This window comes from Podarcis gaigeae (genome assembly GCF_964106915.1).
Source record: "Podarcis gaigeae genome assembly, chromosome: 11".
Lineage (NCBI taxonomy): Eukaryota > Metazoa > Chordata > Lepidosauria > Squamata > Lacertidae > Podarcis > Podarcis gaigeae.
Window position 1 is genome coordinate 37,447,694 of NC_139687.1, and position 16,673 is coordinate 37,464,366.

At 42.3% G+C, this 16,673-nt stretch overlaps 1 protein-coding gene across 3 annotated transcripts in view; it reads right to left on the bottom strand.

The window, feature by feature from the left end:
- Positions 1 to 14,946, bottom strand: part of HOMER1 (homer scaffold protein 1) — a 79,146-nt gene extending 64,200 nt beyond the window's left edge. Inside the window, exon 1 of one of the 3 annotated variants that reach the window (XM_083703637.1) lies at positions 12,486 to 14,946. Coding sequence is in view for 1 of the 3 variants with exons in the window: in XM_083703636.1 (XP_083559762.1) it covers positions 9,114 to 9,118 (5 nt within the window). In the remaining 2 variants the exon portion in view is untranslated. Of the gene's footprint in view, positions 1 to 9,113; positions 10,784 to 12,485 lie in introns of those variants that run through there. The other 2 variants (XM_083703636.1, XM_083703638.1) reach the window with 2 other exon arrangements.
- Positions 14,947 to 16,673: the final 1,727 nt, after the last annotated feature.

The window sequence follows — 16,673 nt, forward strand, 5'->3', positions numbered from 1 at the left end:
TCAACAGTGCTTTCTTCCATTTTCTATCTGCATAGATCTTTTATGATGCCAGAGTGTGGCATCTTTAATAGCACATAATGATTAACATCAAATTTACTAAACATCCACTCTAAATTTCACAGTAGCAATGGTAATGGCATTTCATGCCTCTTCCCAGGCATGACTCTTCAAGTCAAAAGTGTGTCAGACTTAAGCCATATGCTTCTGAAGCATTAGGGAGAGGCAGCGAAGCGAAAGGGTTCCTGAATCGACACAAAATCTGTCCCTTTGTTCTACTAGTGGAACCTTAATTCTAATCTTCAACTGGCAGAGTAGCAGCAGGTGTGATGGTGTTCTCTGCGAGAGCACCAATACCATGAATAACATGATGGAACACTTTGTCTACACTTAAGGGCTTGCCTCTCCATCACCAGCACAATCTCTTACCAGTTTTAGTAACATAGAACAGGGGATTTAGAGGCAGTGGCATAGTGTGGGTTCTCAGCACCCGGGGCAAGGCAAGTAATTTGTGCCCCCTAACCCGTGGATTTGCGCCCCCTAACCCTAACCCCCAGATGTTGCGGCCGGCCCCCCCTGCACCCCCACACTACGCCACTGTTTAGAGGCACTGTTAACAGCAAGTAAAACTGAAGTGAATGGCTGTGTCTCAGCCACCTAGCAGAGGAGGCCACTATATTAAATATCCCACTCTATTCCATGGGCTCAGGGCAGCTTAGAGCACTTTCTCAATGCTAACAGTTCTGCCTCGAAGGAGCTCATAACAGCAGCGTTTTCTGACAACATTATATTAAACCAGGGACGGTTTGTCTTATGTGCAAAGTGGGGCATAGCTCTGCCAAGATTCTGAACCCCTCTCCAAACCTCCAACGCCATGGTCCAGTCTTTGACCTGTCACTCACAATAATATCAATACATTTCCAGTGACTGAGATGATTCTGTCCATCTTTTCTGCTTAGCCTGTCATAAAAATCACTAGCATTAGATCCTGCTGTCTCCAAGAGAAGGAAACAGTTAAAAACAGCAACCCAAACATAGAGAAAGCAAGGGAGGCAGGGCAGGATCATTCCTCTTCCCCCTGCTTTCTCTTTCTCAGAAACCACCCTGGAGGCAAAATTTAAACTAAATTTAATCTCTCTAAGCCCCTGAAGGTGGAATCCAATGGGGAGGTTTCTGCAAGAGACCCAAGCTGTTTGCTTCTTTGAGTGTGCAGAGTTTCATTTATTGCTTCCCTCCCTCAATATGCTTGCATGTGAGAAAGAGAGGAAGAAGGATTTTGTCCAAGCACATGAGTGAGGTGTGTGTGTCAGGGGGTCTTTTTTGTAAACCCTTTGAGTTTACTTTAGAAATTCTTGAGAAAATTAATGGAAGAACCCAGCTTTCTCTTTTGCTGAAATGGTTGTGAGAAAAGGTGGACATTTGCTTATACAGGCCTCCGACCCCCTTGTGTGCAATTGGCATGTCCATGATTGCTGATGCACACACCATTATTGGCACTGCAAGGAGGTGGGGCAGATTTCTATCATACTGTGATTTATAGAGGTACTGCAGTGTACAGGTTCAGTGGTAAGACTGCTGGGCTAGGGGCCTGGGAAACCTGGGTTCAAAACCTCACTTAGCCATGAAGCTAGGATAATTGCTATGATTTTATTTTGGTGAACAATGTATGCTGCTTAAAATCCTCTATCCACTTACATAAGATTATTTAGCGCTTCTTTTAACCGGACAGGGAAGCAAGCCACAGAGTGGTTGACTTAGTATTACAACAGCTGGGCTGCCCTGCCTACCTGCCAAATTTGGCCTGCCAGGGGTGTGGGAAATAAATATCTGGCCATCCAACCAAAATGTTTCTCCACCCCTGCTTTACACCACACATGATAACAATATGTGATTATGACCATAAGTTGATGAAGAATTGTTCCAACCATAGCTATTGGCCATAATGGCTATGTGGAATCACCTGGCGAGGGCTATTCTCTTCAGGCCATCATTGTAGAGGCATACGATTTGTCACTGTGGGAAGCAGAATGCTGTACTAAATGGAGGACTGGTCCAATCCACGTGGGTACTTGAGATTGCAAATATATTTGTTTGTGTGGTTTAAATTCATTTTGTCAAATGAATATGACAAAATTCCGCTGAAAGATTTTAAAATCATATAAGGAACTCTACAATGGTTTCCCATGCTTCCATTCCAAGAATAATCATACAGCAGTACGTCGGTTTTCGAATGTAATCCATTCCAGAAGACTGTTCTGAGTTATGAAATGTTTGAAAACCAAAAATTCAATAGCCTACAGCTAGGCCTCAGGATCTCACACTCAGTGGAAGCCATGTGGCATGTTCGACTTCTCAGGCGTGTTCGAAAACTGAAACTTTTACCTTCGGGTTTATGGTGTTCAAAAACTGAAATGTTTGTCAACAGACGTTCAAAATTAGAAATTAGATTATCTGAAATAATCTAAAACTGATACAATGTAATCTACCCTGCCAGTCTCAACTGACTTTGTTGTTCTGTTCTTCTGAATCACCATTTCTTCTCTGTTGTTGTTAATAATATTAATATTAATTAAATTTATATCCTGTCCTTTCTCCCAAAGGAACCCAGGGAGGCAAACACACAAATGATGACACATCTAACGCATCTCCAATACAGATGCAAACTAGGAAATATCACTACTTAAAAGGTTATTGGAAGAAGGTCTTCAGTAAGCGCTGAAAAGGCAACAGAGATGGTGCCTGTCTAATATTTAACAGGAGGGAATTCCAAAGGGTAGGTGCCACAACACTAAAAGCCAGGTGCCTTTATTGTATAGAATGGATCTCCTGATAAGATGCATCTGTAAGGAGGCCCTCTCCTGCAAAGCACAATAATTGACTGAATATATGAGCAGCGAGACAATCTTTCAGGTGTCCTGGTCCAAGCTGTATAGGGCTCTACATACCAAAACTACCACTTTGAACTTACTCTGGTAGCTACTTGGCAGACAGTGCAATTCTTTCAGCAGTGGTGTAACATGGTGGTGATACCCTGCTCTGGGGAAAGGTTGAGCTGCCATATTTAACACTAGCTGCAGCCTCTGAACAAACGGCAAAGGCAGTCCTACATACAGCACAGTTCAGTAATCCAACCTGGCGCTTACCTGGATGACAATGGTTAGGCCATCCAGTTCAGAAATGTCAGCAGCTGTCTAACCAGCCAAAGCTGGTAAAAGGCGCTTTTAGCCACTGAGGGCAGCTGGACCTCTAGTGACGAAGATGGATCCAGGAACATTCCCTGACTACAAGCCTGCTCTATGGGGGGAGCCCACTCTTTCCAAAGCAGGCAACTGACTAATTGCCTGGACAGCTGTCATGCTTAAGAGTCAGTTTATTGGCCCTCAACAGCCCACCACAGAGTCCAGGCACCAAACCAGGGCTTTCATGGCATTCCCTGATTCATATGTTACAATTAGAGCTGGGTATCATCATCATCATCATCATTTAATTATTTATTGCTTGCCCTTCACCCTAAGACCCCGATGACACCTTACTCCATATCACTGTTTGTCAATACAATCAACACAAAATGTGTTGTACATACAACTTACACCATTTCCTCCCTGAGAAAGAGAGAATTGCTGACTCTGGATCATGAAGTAGCATTTATGCCCAACAAGGAATTTGAACAAGGATCTCCACAGTAAACTCTAGTACTACTCACTCTGCCACATTGCCTCTTGGGTCTGGAATTCCACCCCAGAACACCTATGTGGTGCCACCTCCTTGCCAAATCCCCCTTTAATGAAGCCACTGCTTAGTCCTCAATTTCCATCCCCAACTCCCACAACTGCATTTGAAAACACCCACCTGTTCTTGACTCTCTGAGCACTCCTTCCTTCTTTCATTTTCTCTCTGCCAGACTTTACACTTTAAGCTGCATGGGGAAAGGGGGGACTACTTGCCTTTGGGACAGGACAGATATTTCAGAAAAGAGGTTCAAGTAAACGGGAGTGCTATTTACAAAGGATTATGCACTCATAGAATGCCACCTAGATAACTGAAATTTCAGATAATTTAATACTATGTATGAATGGAACAACAAGAGAGGCAAACATCTGACAACAGTTAGAAGAATTTCAGATGCCAAACCATGCTGCTCATGTTTGCTTTTGAAGAAAACAAGTCCTTTTTCTGTACATGTCAGTACTAAATTATAACTATCTAGTCTAGGTCTGCAACTAAGAATTTTTCAGGAATCTATGAAAAGAAGAGATTTAAAACTGCAATAATTTGCCAGTCTTCAACATCATTCTGTCTCTGTAAGGCAATAAATAGTGGCATTTTTTGCCACTACATCTGTGATTTAAACACATGTCAATGGAGATACCTCCTAGTAAGTTACAGGTTACATTTAATAAACCATAGGTCAGATTGTCATTTTTCACATGCTAACTCAATGCGGGCAAAGAGGGAAGTAGTAACAATGTCACAAACATAGGCAGGCAAACAATGGCTGTGCATCTTTATCATCACCTTGTAAGAAGAAAGGGCTACGGTAGTGATGATAGCTCTCCCACAATCACATAGAAAAGAGGGGTGTGTTTTAAGAAGAAAAAGGGGCTGAAACAGTTCCTAATTCCAAGCACATTTTGTCCAACTGAGTATTGTCATTTCTGGTACAGACATCTAGCCAAGGGAAACAGTACTTGAGGAAGAGATGCTGCAGGAAGGAAAGTACAGAGTTCAGTGCCCCACACTAATACACACTTAAGCCACACCCCTATCTCAGGCTCCCCTACCTCAAACAGTAGCCTATAAATACTTGAAAACAACAACAAATATGCAATTGGAGCAGTTCTGGGTTTTAAACTCAAGTAGGAACCACCATCACATATAGTCTGGCCTTTTTGGTAACATGATTTTAGAGCTTTCATTAATATACTCTGTAGAAACATGAAATGTTAGCCAGCAGTGTTATGTCTGTAGCAGCTGGCTATCATATATACCTGAGTCAAAATTAGAGTAACCCAATGACTGATGGGAATGCAGCCAGGTGCCAAAAAGGCTTAGGCAAAATTCAACACACAACTTGTTGTGGATATCTGCTTCCATTTGTATTGGGCTTTTTATACATACAGTCTATGGAAGATTCTCTAGATGATCAAGCCTGCTCATTATAGCTTTTGCATAAGAGTAGATAAAAACAACCACCATTCCATGACTAAGAGTATTAAACACTCCAGCAGTTGCTGGTCTTTAGCAAGCCATACAGGTTCAACAAAGGTTCTGTTTTGGCTTTATTATTATATCAGTCTATACTATTGTTATTTTCCAAGGGTTATGCACTCACAAAATGCCATCAAGATAACAGAAGAGTCATTCCATATCTAGTGATCCATCTTTTTTACCTCATGTCATCCAATTTTCTTTTTTTGTACACTTGTTGGATGATGAAAACTAAATTTAAATCTAAAATTTTAATTTTTCATCTCATCCCATTTCACTTTTATAGTCCACCAACAGCACATAGGTCAACAACTATGCTTGTATTCACAGGTCGCATACCCAGTTATCTCAGCCATATCCAGAGATTTTGTACCTCCTTCAATGTCAAACTTCTCCCTCTCATTTCTAAAGGAGTACACCTTGGTCACAATTTCTGTTGGACTGGATGTAGCAATGAAATCCTTGTGTTCCCCCTTGATCACTTTCACTCTTGTCATTTTAGGAGCATTTCTTCTTTTCTGCACTCCTAGATAGAAAGGATGTTATCTTGGCACCAGTTAAACAATTCCAGCAGTGTCATAATGTTGCTTGATATTTATTTTGTTGCTAAACTTAGTTTTGGTCATTCAACAAGTGTACAAAATCTTAAGAAAATTGGATGACATGACGTAAAAAAGTTGGGCCACGTGATATGGAATGATCAAGAAGTTTCAGTTAATTTATGGATATGTATGGACAGAATGACAAAAGAGGAAAAACATCTGGCAAGGATTTGAGATGTCAAAACATACTCCCCCAAAACAGCCATGCTGTCTGCAGTTATGAGAGAGCTGGAGTCCAACAAAGTCTGAAGTGAACCAGGTTGGGGAAGCATTTGGCAAATCTACAGAACATGAGGAGGAAACTTTTCACAAGGGTGGCTAAGGCAAGTAGCAGACAGAAAACAAATGACCTGAATGCTACACAGAGGCATTTTGGAATGGGCAGTTTTAACAAAGCTTAAGATCAGGGAGCTATATTCCCTGCATGTACCGGTAAATGCAAATGTTTGCTTCTAGGTGGATCCATTCACCAACTAATAACTTCCTAAGGCATATTTACCACTTCAGTCATGCCACTACACTTTCCCTCACATTTCTGGGTTCCCACACATATGACAATTCAACCACAGCATTTATATAGTAAAATAATCATGTTTTCTCCATTGGTTGCTATTAGCAGAAATGAAAAGCATGCTAGTTTAATCACTACACTTGGCTTAGGATGTTCAAGGCAAGAGGTAGGCCAAGAATGGCAATCTTTTTGTAACCTTGACAGCATTTCAGAAATTGGCTATCCTATACATGGCGTATACATTTTCACAATGGGTGAATGGAAAACAATATACATGTGTACTCTCTAAATAAGACTGACAAGATCATCATCTGGGGCTACCAGTTCTGATCATGGTGGCTCTTCTCTTCTGGCTTTATTTCTCTGTCACATTAACTTTCTCAGAAAAGTAACTGTAAAGCTTCAGGTCCTGAATGGGAATAATTTTTAATGCCTTAGATTTTCTGTGCTTTGTTCTTCAGTACAAAACATATGCAGTATGTTGTAAATATCCCACTGATTTCACTGGAATCCACATTCTAATAACTATGCTGGCAGCATTTAAATGTTACACAAAAAAGCATGTAAGTGAACACTAGAATCTTTTCGTTGTCCCAAGAAGAGCCATGTTACAGAAGCAGTGGGGTCATTGGGCCTTTTTGCATGCAACATAGATTCGGGCCTTTAGATTTATGATGTAATAGATTAGGTTTTTCAAGGACAGAAGCAGGTTTAATAAAATAAAACACAAACCATTCAATGGCAATACTGAAGCTCAGATCCAAGTAGACCAAAAGCAAGAGAGAAAGCAAGGCCACAAAATCCCATGAAGTGGAAAAGCCATGGAAATCTACAGGCAAGACTGATTGTCCCAGCAAGCAAAGAAAACCTAAGCATGCAGTCTCAGGCTTCAGAAAAGACTGAAGATGGAAAGTTGGCATTCAAGGTACACTAAATCTCAAGTTATAGATTAAGCAATATTTTATAGTTATTTCTTCTTACTTTTTAAAAAACCCAATGCCTATGTGGGTAGGTAGGTGCTTAGCCCTTGTTACTCTATTCCCTGTCCTCTCCATCTCTCCCCCATAGATAAAAAGACAGTTTAGGGAGGGAGTTTGTGAACTGAAAACTAGCAGCTTCTTTCTGCATGCCTTTCTTCCATTGAGATGCCCCTGGCTGGTTTAAGCAGAACAAGAAAGGAGAGAAACAAGACTCTACACACAGTGACTCTAAGAGGAAACAGAAAAAAGGTGCTCATCTACTCTACTAAGGTCTCTGGCTTCCTAGTAATTACGCTCACTGAAAATTCACAGCACACAGGGATCTACCGAAGAGAACGTTAAATTATGATTAGCTTAGACCTGTACACAAAATATTACACATGCAGATGAATCCTTTCGCTGGGTTCAATCAGCTAAAGAAAGGTCTAGCATGGCTTGCAAGCTCATTATGTATACTTGACAATGAGGAACTTGGACCACATCTCCCTAGCCCAAGATACTGCCTGGTCTCCTGAGCTGCCAACTTGAAGACAAAAATAGAGATGCTGCAAGTTATATTTGCAGCAACAGAACTTGAATTCGGGGCATTTTAGGGCGTGGGGTTTCAGGTGCTGGCCCCTCCTTTGCCTTCTTGAAGAAACCATCCAGGACAATTAGTTAATGACCGAGCCCTACAGACACGGTAAGACATAGGAGAACACAAACCAGAAACCATACAGTACTATTTGTTGCCTTTCACTAGTTAGCCATGACATGCACTTTACTATGTAAACTAACCACACATTATCTTGATACATAAGAAGCATCTAGATTACAGTTCATATCACACATAGAATCATAGAATTGTGGAGTTAGAAGGGACCACAAGGATCATCTAGTCCAACCCCTGCAATGCAGGAATTTTTTGCCCAACGTGGGGCTCAAACCCACCACCCTGAGATTAAGAGTCTCATGCTCTACCAGCTGAGCTATCACATGATCCTTAGATTCTTTGGGGGAGGAGAGGGGAATGTGTAAAATAAGAATATTATTAACCAAGGATAGAAAGCAGAATATCATTAAAAAAAAAAAAAAAAACCCTCCATGCACATTCCAGCCAATACAGATTCCACAACTGCAAAAATACACATATGTATACTGTATGCATTAAGTGGCACTTTCAAAAACTCTCATATCTGTACTGGTGGTTGGCACCATCGATGAAAAGGTAGTACAGAAGTGTACAAACTACTTTGAAATAGCCATTCACCCAACCCACAAGCTGCTTAAGGAGCCATTTTCCTCACTTTTGAAAGCAACCAGCAGGGCTAAAAAAAATATCCCCAGCATTTTAAAGTATTTTGACTAAAGAGGATTTTCTAGAGTGTTAACTGCTTGCAGGAAAAGAGAGTCCGCATATTCCTCTTTCCATTATCTTTCTAGTACTTATGGAAAACAGGATCACTGATTAAGTGTCAGACCTGGCTGACAAAACAAGAGCAACAAATGTTTCCTGTTTTATGGCTGAAGCATTCCAGTAATATTTAACGTTATCCATATTCAAAGCTGAATAAATAAGTCTCTGGTTTCATTGCCGTTGTGACATTTCTCAGTGCTGCTAACCAAGATATTTACTAAGCTATTACGGAAGGTAGTCTTAGTGCCGATTTAAATTCCAACATAGTTACCTGTTACAGTGCCCCTCTTACAGATAATAGTGGAAATGACGTGGCCTATCTTTAAAAGGCAAGCATTCCAGACTTCATGTAAACTGGACATGTTAAAGACACCCACTCCCCTCCTTTACAACTCCTAGATTCAGTATGAAATCCTTACCCCATGATGACCAATGGAGACGTGCTATGTGAGTCGTTTAAGCAGACCAATTCCTAAATGGATTTGCCTTGCACTTTTACAACGCGGCCACTGGACCCCAGCTAGTTAGCAGTGCTGACACTCCTCCTCGGTCTGGTTTTCTGCCTTTTCCTGTAGTAGATCCCAGGTGTTTCCACGAAATCCACGGGGCCCTATAATCCTTCTCAGCAAAATTTTACACGCTAGAGTCTACAGGCATGTGGGAGCGTGACCGGGGGAGGGGGCAGAAACCCTTATGTAGAGAAGACAGGGAGTCTGGCTAGGGAGTCGGCCCGAGGGGACTCTCCCCCATAGCCTCCCGGAGCCAGTCTCCTCCGCACCCCCTGCACCACGGGGTCCAGGGGCAGCCCCAGCTCCCTGCCAGGAGGCGGCGGACAGGAGGTAGAAGCAGCAGCACCAAGCCAACTCTCCTTCTGCAGGGAGGAGGTGGGGGGGATTAGAAACCCCACAGCAGCGCTTATGCCGTCGGCAGTTAATAGAAATGCCCTGGAGCGGCGGCGAGAGCCCCGGATCGCCGTCCGTCTCAGGTGCAGAGCGGGATTGGGGGGCTTGCGGTGTGCGCAGCGCTCCGCGCCGCCCTTCCTTCTAACACCCCCGCCGGCAGCAGCAGCAGCAGCAGAATGGGGGGTGTCGCTTCATTTTCCCAAGCAGCAGCGGCGACGGCGGCAGCAGCAGCGGGAGGCGGCGGCGGAGGAAGAAGCCGTTTCGCCGGCGCTGACATCGGGCTCCGGTAAAACGGCGGCTGAGGCAGGGCACCGGCCGCGCATCCCTTGCAAGGGCGGGATGATGAAGACGTGGGGAGCTAAAGGGGAGATGTGGCGGGTCCCCCTTCAGGCACGCCTGTTTCTGCAGCGGGGGAGCATCTTCCTCCGGCTCGGAGCTGGCAGATCAATCATTCACAGCAGCAGCAGCAGCAGCAGCGAGGCGGGAGGAGAAAAAGGAGGAGGAGTGGCGGTGGTGGTAACCGCGTCGATAGCAGCAGAGCCCCCTCGCGCCCCTCTCTGCAGCAGCGGGGCCACAGCGCGGGCTGCTGCGGCGACAGCGGGAGGAGGAGGAGGAGGGCGCTTGCCCCTACAACACCTCAGGCACCGTTCCCCCGACGGGCGGGCAGGCAGTCAAGGCGCGGGGCTCTCTAACTGCAGGGTCAATCCGTGCCCGGCCGCTCAGGCTCTTCCCTGCCCGCAAAAGCCTCTCCGCGCCGCCCGCTCACATCCTCCCGCCTCACACCTCCTCCTCCTCCTCTCCCTGCCCTCGCACACGCCTCCGCCTCAGTCGGTTGCTCCCTCACTCTCTCCCTCTGCCGGTTTCCCGCGCAGGACAGGCTGGGGGCGTGAGGGGGGAGAGCCGGGAGGGCGGCGCTCAGAGCTGGAGGCGCCGCAGAAGAAACGGGCGCCCCGCTCTCCCTTCGCTCCGTCCCTCCCACCGGCGCCCGCAGCCACCCAACCCCAAAAAAATACAATTAAAAAAGCGGGTGGAAGGGCTGCGGCTGCAGCGGCGTGTAAGCAGCCCGGGCTAGGCGCGGGGTCTGCCCCTCCACTCGGGCCCAGCTCTTTCCCTGCGGGGCTGCGCGGTGCAATGTCTTCTCTCGGCTACTCCGCAACCACGAACCCCCTGCGCGGCAGCACCTGCTTATTCTGCCTCCATCCTCTACTCAGGGACCTTTAAATAGGGCACGTCACCACGCTCCCCTACGCATCGCCGTCACACACTGCTCCCGGCGCTGACGTCACCGGGGTGCGGGGGATGATGTCAGGTTGGTCCACGCCGCCGGAAGCGCTTCTATAATAGGGAATGGAATAGGGGCGCGCGCGAGTGCAAAGGGAGGAATGGATAGGCTGGGCTGCCGCGACCCACCTCCAGGATCTTGGCTTGCCCCTGGTGCGTCGTCTAACCACCCACCCCCCATAGTTACCCTCAAAAAAATTGCTTGTCTAGAAAAATAAGTTCTGACTCTTCGTTTTCCACCTAAAGACTGAAAACATGCCGTGAAAGTAGCAAATACGCCCTGAAGCAAGTCAAATCCAGACTCTGATGCTGGGAGTCAGCGTTGCAATTTGAATTGCAAACCAGGCAGGCAGCTAGCACAATGCTAAAAGGGTCACGTCCTCTTTGATGTTGTTTATATGTTGCTTTGGAGATTTTTCCTCAAAGAGCAACTCATAAATACTTAAAATAAATAGAACTACCCATAGTCTAAGGATGAAGTGGGCAACGACTAGATTGCACTGTAAAATATTTTTAGTAGAATTTTACGCATCTTTGGGTTTTTTGGTTTTGTGTTAAATATGACTTCTATGATTGCATATAATAAACATATTTTCAAATAAAAGATGGCTTGTATGATTACAGCTTAAATTGGAAAGTATGATGGCAAAAAACATTTAAAAATTAGAAAGAAGCCAATGCTGTGAATTGCTAAAGGGAATCGATCTACCTCTTGGTGGAAACAGGAAGCTGTTTCTACCAAGTCATCAACCAACAAAAGAGTTCCTCTTGGGCAGAATTGTGAATGCTAACCAGCAGCTGCTTGCCAGGTGTCAGAGAGAAATATTTCCCAGTTCCTATCTAGACACCAGGGGCAGAACCAGGGAACTGAATAGAAAACCACTAGAAACCCACTTTTCATGTATCAACAGACATATAACTTAGTTATCTGTTTGCATTAAAAGTTTTACTGATTTTATGTGTTTTTGTTAATATTTTTTTTAGCAGTTTGCGGAATTTAGCTGTGTTTTATCAATAATTTTTATTATGTACACCACTTAGAGACAGGTGGGATGTAGCAGCTGTCTCAGGCAGTGGAAGCCCCCAAGGCAGCATTCCTGCAGGAGCCCCACCTGCACTGCCGCCACCTGTGGAGAAGCAAGCACCAATTTTCTGCAAGATGTTTGTGAGATCTTGTGAGATCTCAGCAGAACTTGCTGCCGCTGTACAACCTAGCTGAGGGATGCTTCAATGGGGGTTGCAGCACTTCCCATCTTGCCTCAAGTGGCAAAACAGGACACACTGACCCTGCCTAGAGAGACCTGTGACTGAGCAGCCTCAAAATCTTAGATATAATTGTTACTGCTGGGTCTGGAAGAATTTGTAAGCAGAATTAAAATAAGCTGCTAGTACTGTTCCACAAGAGTTCATGTAATACTATATATAGATAGGAAAACATTTCTATATTGGAATCCTGTAAGGCTAACTGTTTGCGTACAAATATACGGCCAGGAATTTACACAGATGAATGAAAATAAATTGAAACATAGTATTCCTTAACATGATAGAAGAGTAAAACTGTATTTTTTAGTGAAAGGAAGGAAATAAATGCAATTCAGCTCTTCCTACCTGCATGTCAATGACCTGGAGTTTTTGCTTCCTTTCAGATTGTCATTCTTTAGCCTTTTTTCTTTTTATTCACTTTCTTGTGGTTCCTTTTTACCGCATTCATTCTTTGCTCATATTGAGACGTCTTTGGTGGTCTTTACACACATAGCCCTGTCATTTATTCTTGTGATGTTCTTGTGCTGACTCTTCAAATCTCTCAACGGTCTCAACTGCCGTCCCCCTGGAAACCTCTAGAAACTTCTAATCCCAGAAGCAGAGTAAAGAAATAATAGTTTACAAAAGCACCTTGTTTCAGACTTGTTTAAGAACAGCACATTCCAAATGAGGCAGAGAAAATTATAAATTTGCCTTGTAAAGGCCATCAGCCAAAGTGGGAAGAGGTAGATTTCCCCACATCTGATCCATTAGTTAACTCAAATCTACCTCAAGTTCTGATTAGCTAATAAAAAACAAAACGTCTCACGGGAAACATACATGCTGCTATTTATAGACTTGCTTTAGCTGCTGCTGTTTAAAGGAGTATAAAGGAAACAACAAAGAAAATTAAATGGGTAAAAAGCTTTCTAATTTGAAAACAGTTTGAATTAACTACATTGTTTAATTGGATGCTTTAATTTCCATGCATCCATTCAAAGTTTCAACAAGTACATTGGCCTCATATCGACACCTATCGCCTCAAGCAATAATAGTGAACTTCCCAGAGAGGTATTCTAATACTAGTAACACAAGTGCATGTAGAAACATGTATTAATTGGTATTTAATGTCAGTTACTTTGAAACTGAAGGAAGTATGTTGTTATCTCTATGGTTTATTGATATACTGATTTTCAGCTCAAAGGTGAGGCAGTCTCTGACTTAGTACATATTAGGAAGTGTAATTATTGGTACAAAATAAAAATTAATTTTAAAATATTCACATTTATGACAGGAGTATAGAATTCACTGGGAAATGTAAGGTACAGAAACAAGAGTTGACACAGTTGCCCTTTCTTCTTCAAGTATGGGTCAGAAAGAGCAAAACATTAGCAGCATCAATATGAAAACTGTCATATCCCAAGAAAATAGGATACCAGAATGCTTTTACCTAACACTATTTAGAGCCCTTAATAAAAAATGTGGACTATTGGAGCATGAAAGAAAAATTAAGCTCTTGTTACAAGCTACTAATCAGTATGTAACTGGAAAGGGCACCTCCTACAGTATAGGCCTCAAGTCTCAGGAAAAGAAATGTTTGGAATCCATTTCCCAAAACTGTAGTGGAGACTAGTGAGTTTTCAGAATATAAATTCATTTTGACATATATCACTATGCTTATTTTATTTTTTAAATGATGAATTCTTAGTTTTTAAAAAATCTGTTTAATGTATATTTTATCTGGAGTTTTAAATATATTTTACTTTCATATGCACTTTAAATATATTCTATTTTATTCTTTTTTCGATATGGTCTATGACCAGTACAACAGTATTCTGTTTTATTCTATATTAGTTTGATAAACTACACAGACTTAGTTTATCTCCCATCTAGCCTCTGCAGGTTAATCCCCCACCCCATGTCAGCAAAAACTCCTACTCTTTACTGCTCTATAACTCCAATAGGATCTGTAGATTTTCCTTCCGGGTTGCCAGAATTTGTTTTTCTCTTTGAACAGGAGACCCTTGTTGCCACAGAACAGAAACTGCTTTTGAAAGTCCTCCAGTGATGCTAGGAGCTAAAGTTATGTGGATCTAGTTGTCCAGTATTATTTTTTTGTTTTAACATATTTGTACAAGACAGTTCACCAGAAAGGAATGGGTCTTTCCCACAAGTGTCCACTTGTTAGGGTTCTAATCTTGTTTTAAATGCGTTTGTCATATTTGTGTATTTTAACCGTTTTTAATTATTTTATGTGTAAATCAACTTGTGACAGTGGTTTAGAAGGTGATTAATAAAGTAATAATATAAAATGTACAATTAACATAAAATATCAAAAGCAAATCCTAAACACTCTCTAAAGGAAAAAAAGTCAATAAAACTGTAGTACTACATCACCAGCAGGTTCCTCAAAGCCCTTGAAAGTGTCACAGATATGCAACTTCTCTGCCTTAAAAAGTAAGAATGATAGACATATATGTACTTTGGCAGGGAGCTCATTTTATAGCTTTGAGGCAACCATATCTTATCTTTCCCCATGACTGTACAGTATTGACTCCACCTTGACAGCAAGATGAAGCTGACAGCAAAACCACCTTTTGCTTCCCTTCCTTAATGGACACGTCTATATGGGCTATTTATTCACACAAAAATTCGCTGTCCCACACTTTCTACTGCAATTATCCCTTCACATAGCTAGCTGCTAACGGTCCCATATGAAAAGCAACCGAAAACTGCATTGGAAAGCGTAAGATAACCACTAGCTGCCAGTGCCATTATCTACATTAAAAAAAAACTCCTGAGCACAGTCGTTAGAATTGCTCTGTTAGCACTGGCGGAGGAACAGGGGTACAGACGAGCAGACTGCCCCCGGCACCACTATTCCAGTAGGGTGCCATTGCGGTGGCCAAGCGCCACCCCCCCAGGGGACCAGCCACACCCCTGTCTGCTCTCCGCCCCTGGTAGTGGAGCATGCAGCTTCACCACTGTCTGTTAGTAAGGAAGTTGTTAGTCCAAAAGTTGAGTGGTACATTTATTGTTCCTTATTTATTTATCATAAATGACATATACGTATGTGTATAAGTATATTTAATCAGTATAAATATTTAATTAATAGTGTCTCGGAGACTTTTTATGCTGAGAAGTCTATGCAGTTGTTTAAAAATTATATTCAGTAGCCATTTTAATTACTGCTTTGTATTGCTGTGAATGGTTTTGCATGTTTTCATACACCTGTACATTGTCTTGATATTTTATGGTGGTGATATACAATTTATTTATGAATATGTGTGTGTGTGTAATTGCTTAGCTTATTAGCATCTTTCCATGCTCTTGCGTTAAGTAGCCTTGCAGCAGTTAATATATGTAGAATATGGACATTACATACAAAGGCTTGCCTTGGTCAAAATTTAGTAAGCATGCTACAGGATCTAGTGGGTATTTGACATGATTTATTGGCCAGAACATTTGCCTGGTGCTGGGCATTTAAACAGTAACCCCTGGTTACTAAAGCATTCCTGATCATGGAACGCAAAATTATACATAGTGCTTGAAATAAAGTGCAAAACTAGAATTTAAATACTAATTTGTAACATAATTTGTAACCTGAGATGTAGCACAAAAGAACCTGTGGAGGCCTAGCTGCTGTGTCACAGATGTTCCATTCTCTCTCTCTCTCTCTCTCTCTCTCTCTCTCTCTCTCTCTCTCGTAACTACCTAGTCCATTAAGTTCCAGAAATATTAATCAGTAAACCTTCCTGTTCCCAATAATCCAGACAACTGACTGCAACACCGTTTGGATGACTGATAAACACTTAAAGACGTTTTTTGAAAAGCTTGGATACATTTAAAAAAAATGTTATTCAAGTATACAAAAACCAAAAAACCTTTTTAAAAACCTTTGACTATTATTCTTTTTAATTAAATTAAGTAAATTAATTATATAAATTTAATTTATATCCTGCCCATCTGGCTGGGTTTCCCCAGCCACCCTGGACTGCTTATAAAACACAACAAAACTTCAAACACTAAAAAACAAGATATCCTATACAAGCAACAAACCAACCAATACAGCAATAAAAACCAATAACAATAATAACAACAATAAACAATTTACAGTTATACCCAAATTAACCACCAACCCCAACGAAATATTTAACCAACACCAATCCAACAAAAATGAATTGGAGGATCCAAAATTAGAACAGTTTAAAACATTTTAGCCAGTTACCCCTACCCAAGAGGTGTTCCAACAATGTCCCTCCAGCCTCCCAGGAGCCTTTTAGCTGATCAGGGTGAATCTGGGCCCCGTCCCCTAGGCCAGGTGGAAATGGGTCTTGCAGCAGGGAGCAGACTTTCTTCCAGCAGCAATCACAGGTTTTGCTGCTTTATGTCATTACATCAAACTATATACAACTATTAAAATTATATGATAAAAATTTTTTTGCAAAATTTTAATGCCCAATGCTAAAATCCTGTTAGCTAGAATGTAAATGATAAAGGAATTGTTGATCCAATGGGAGGAATAAGGGGATGCACAAATGCAGGAACCAAAGG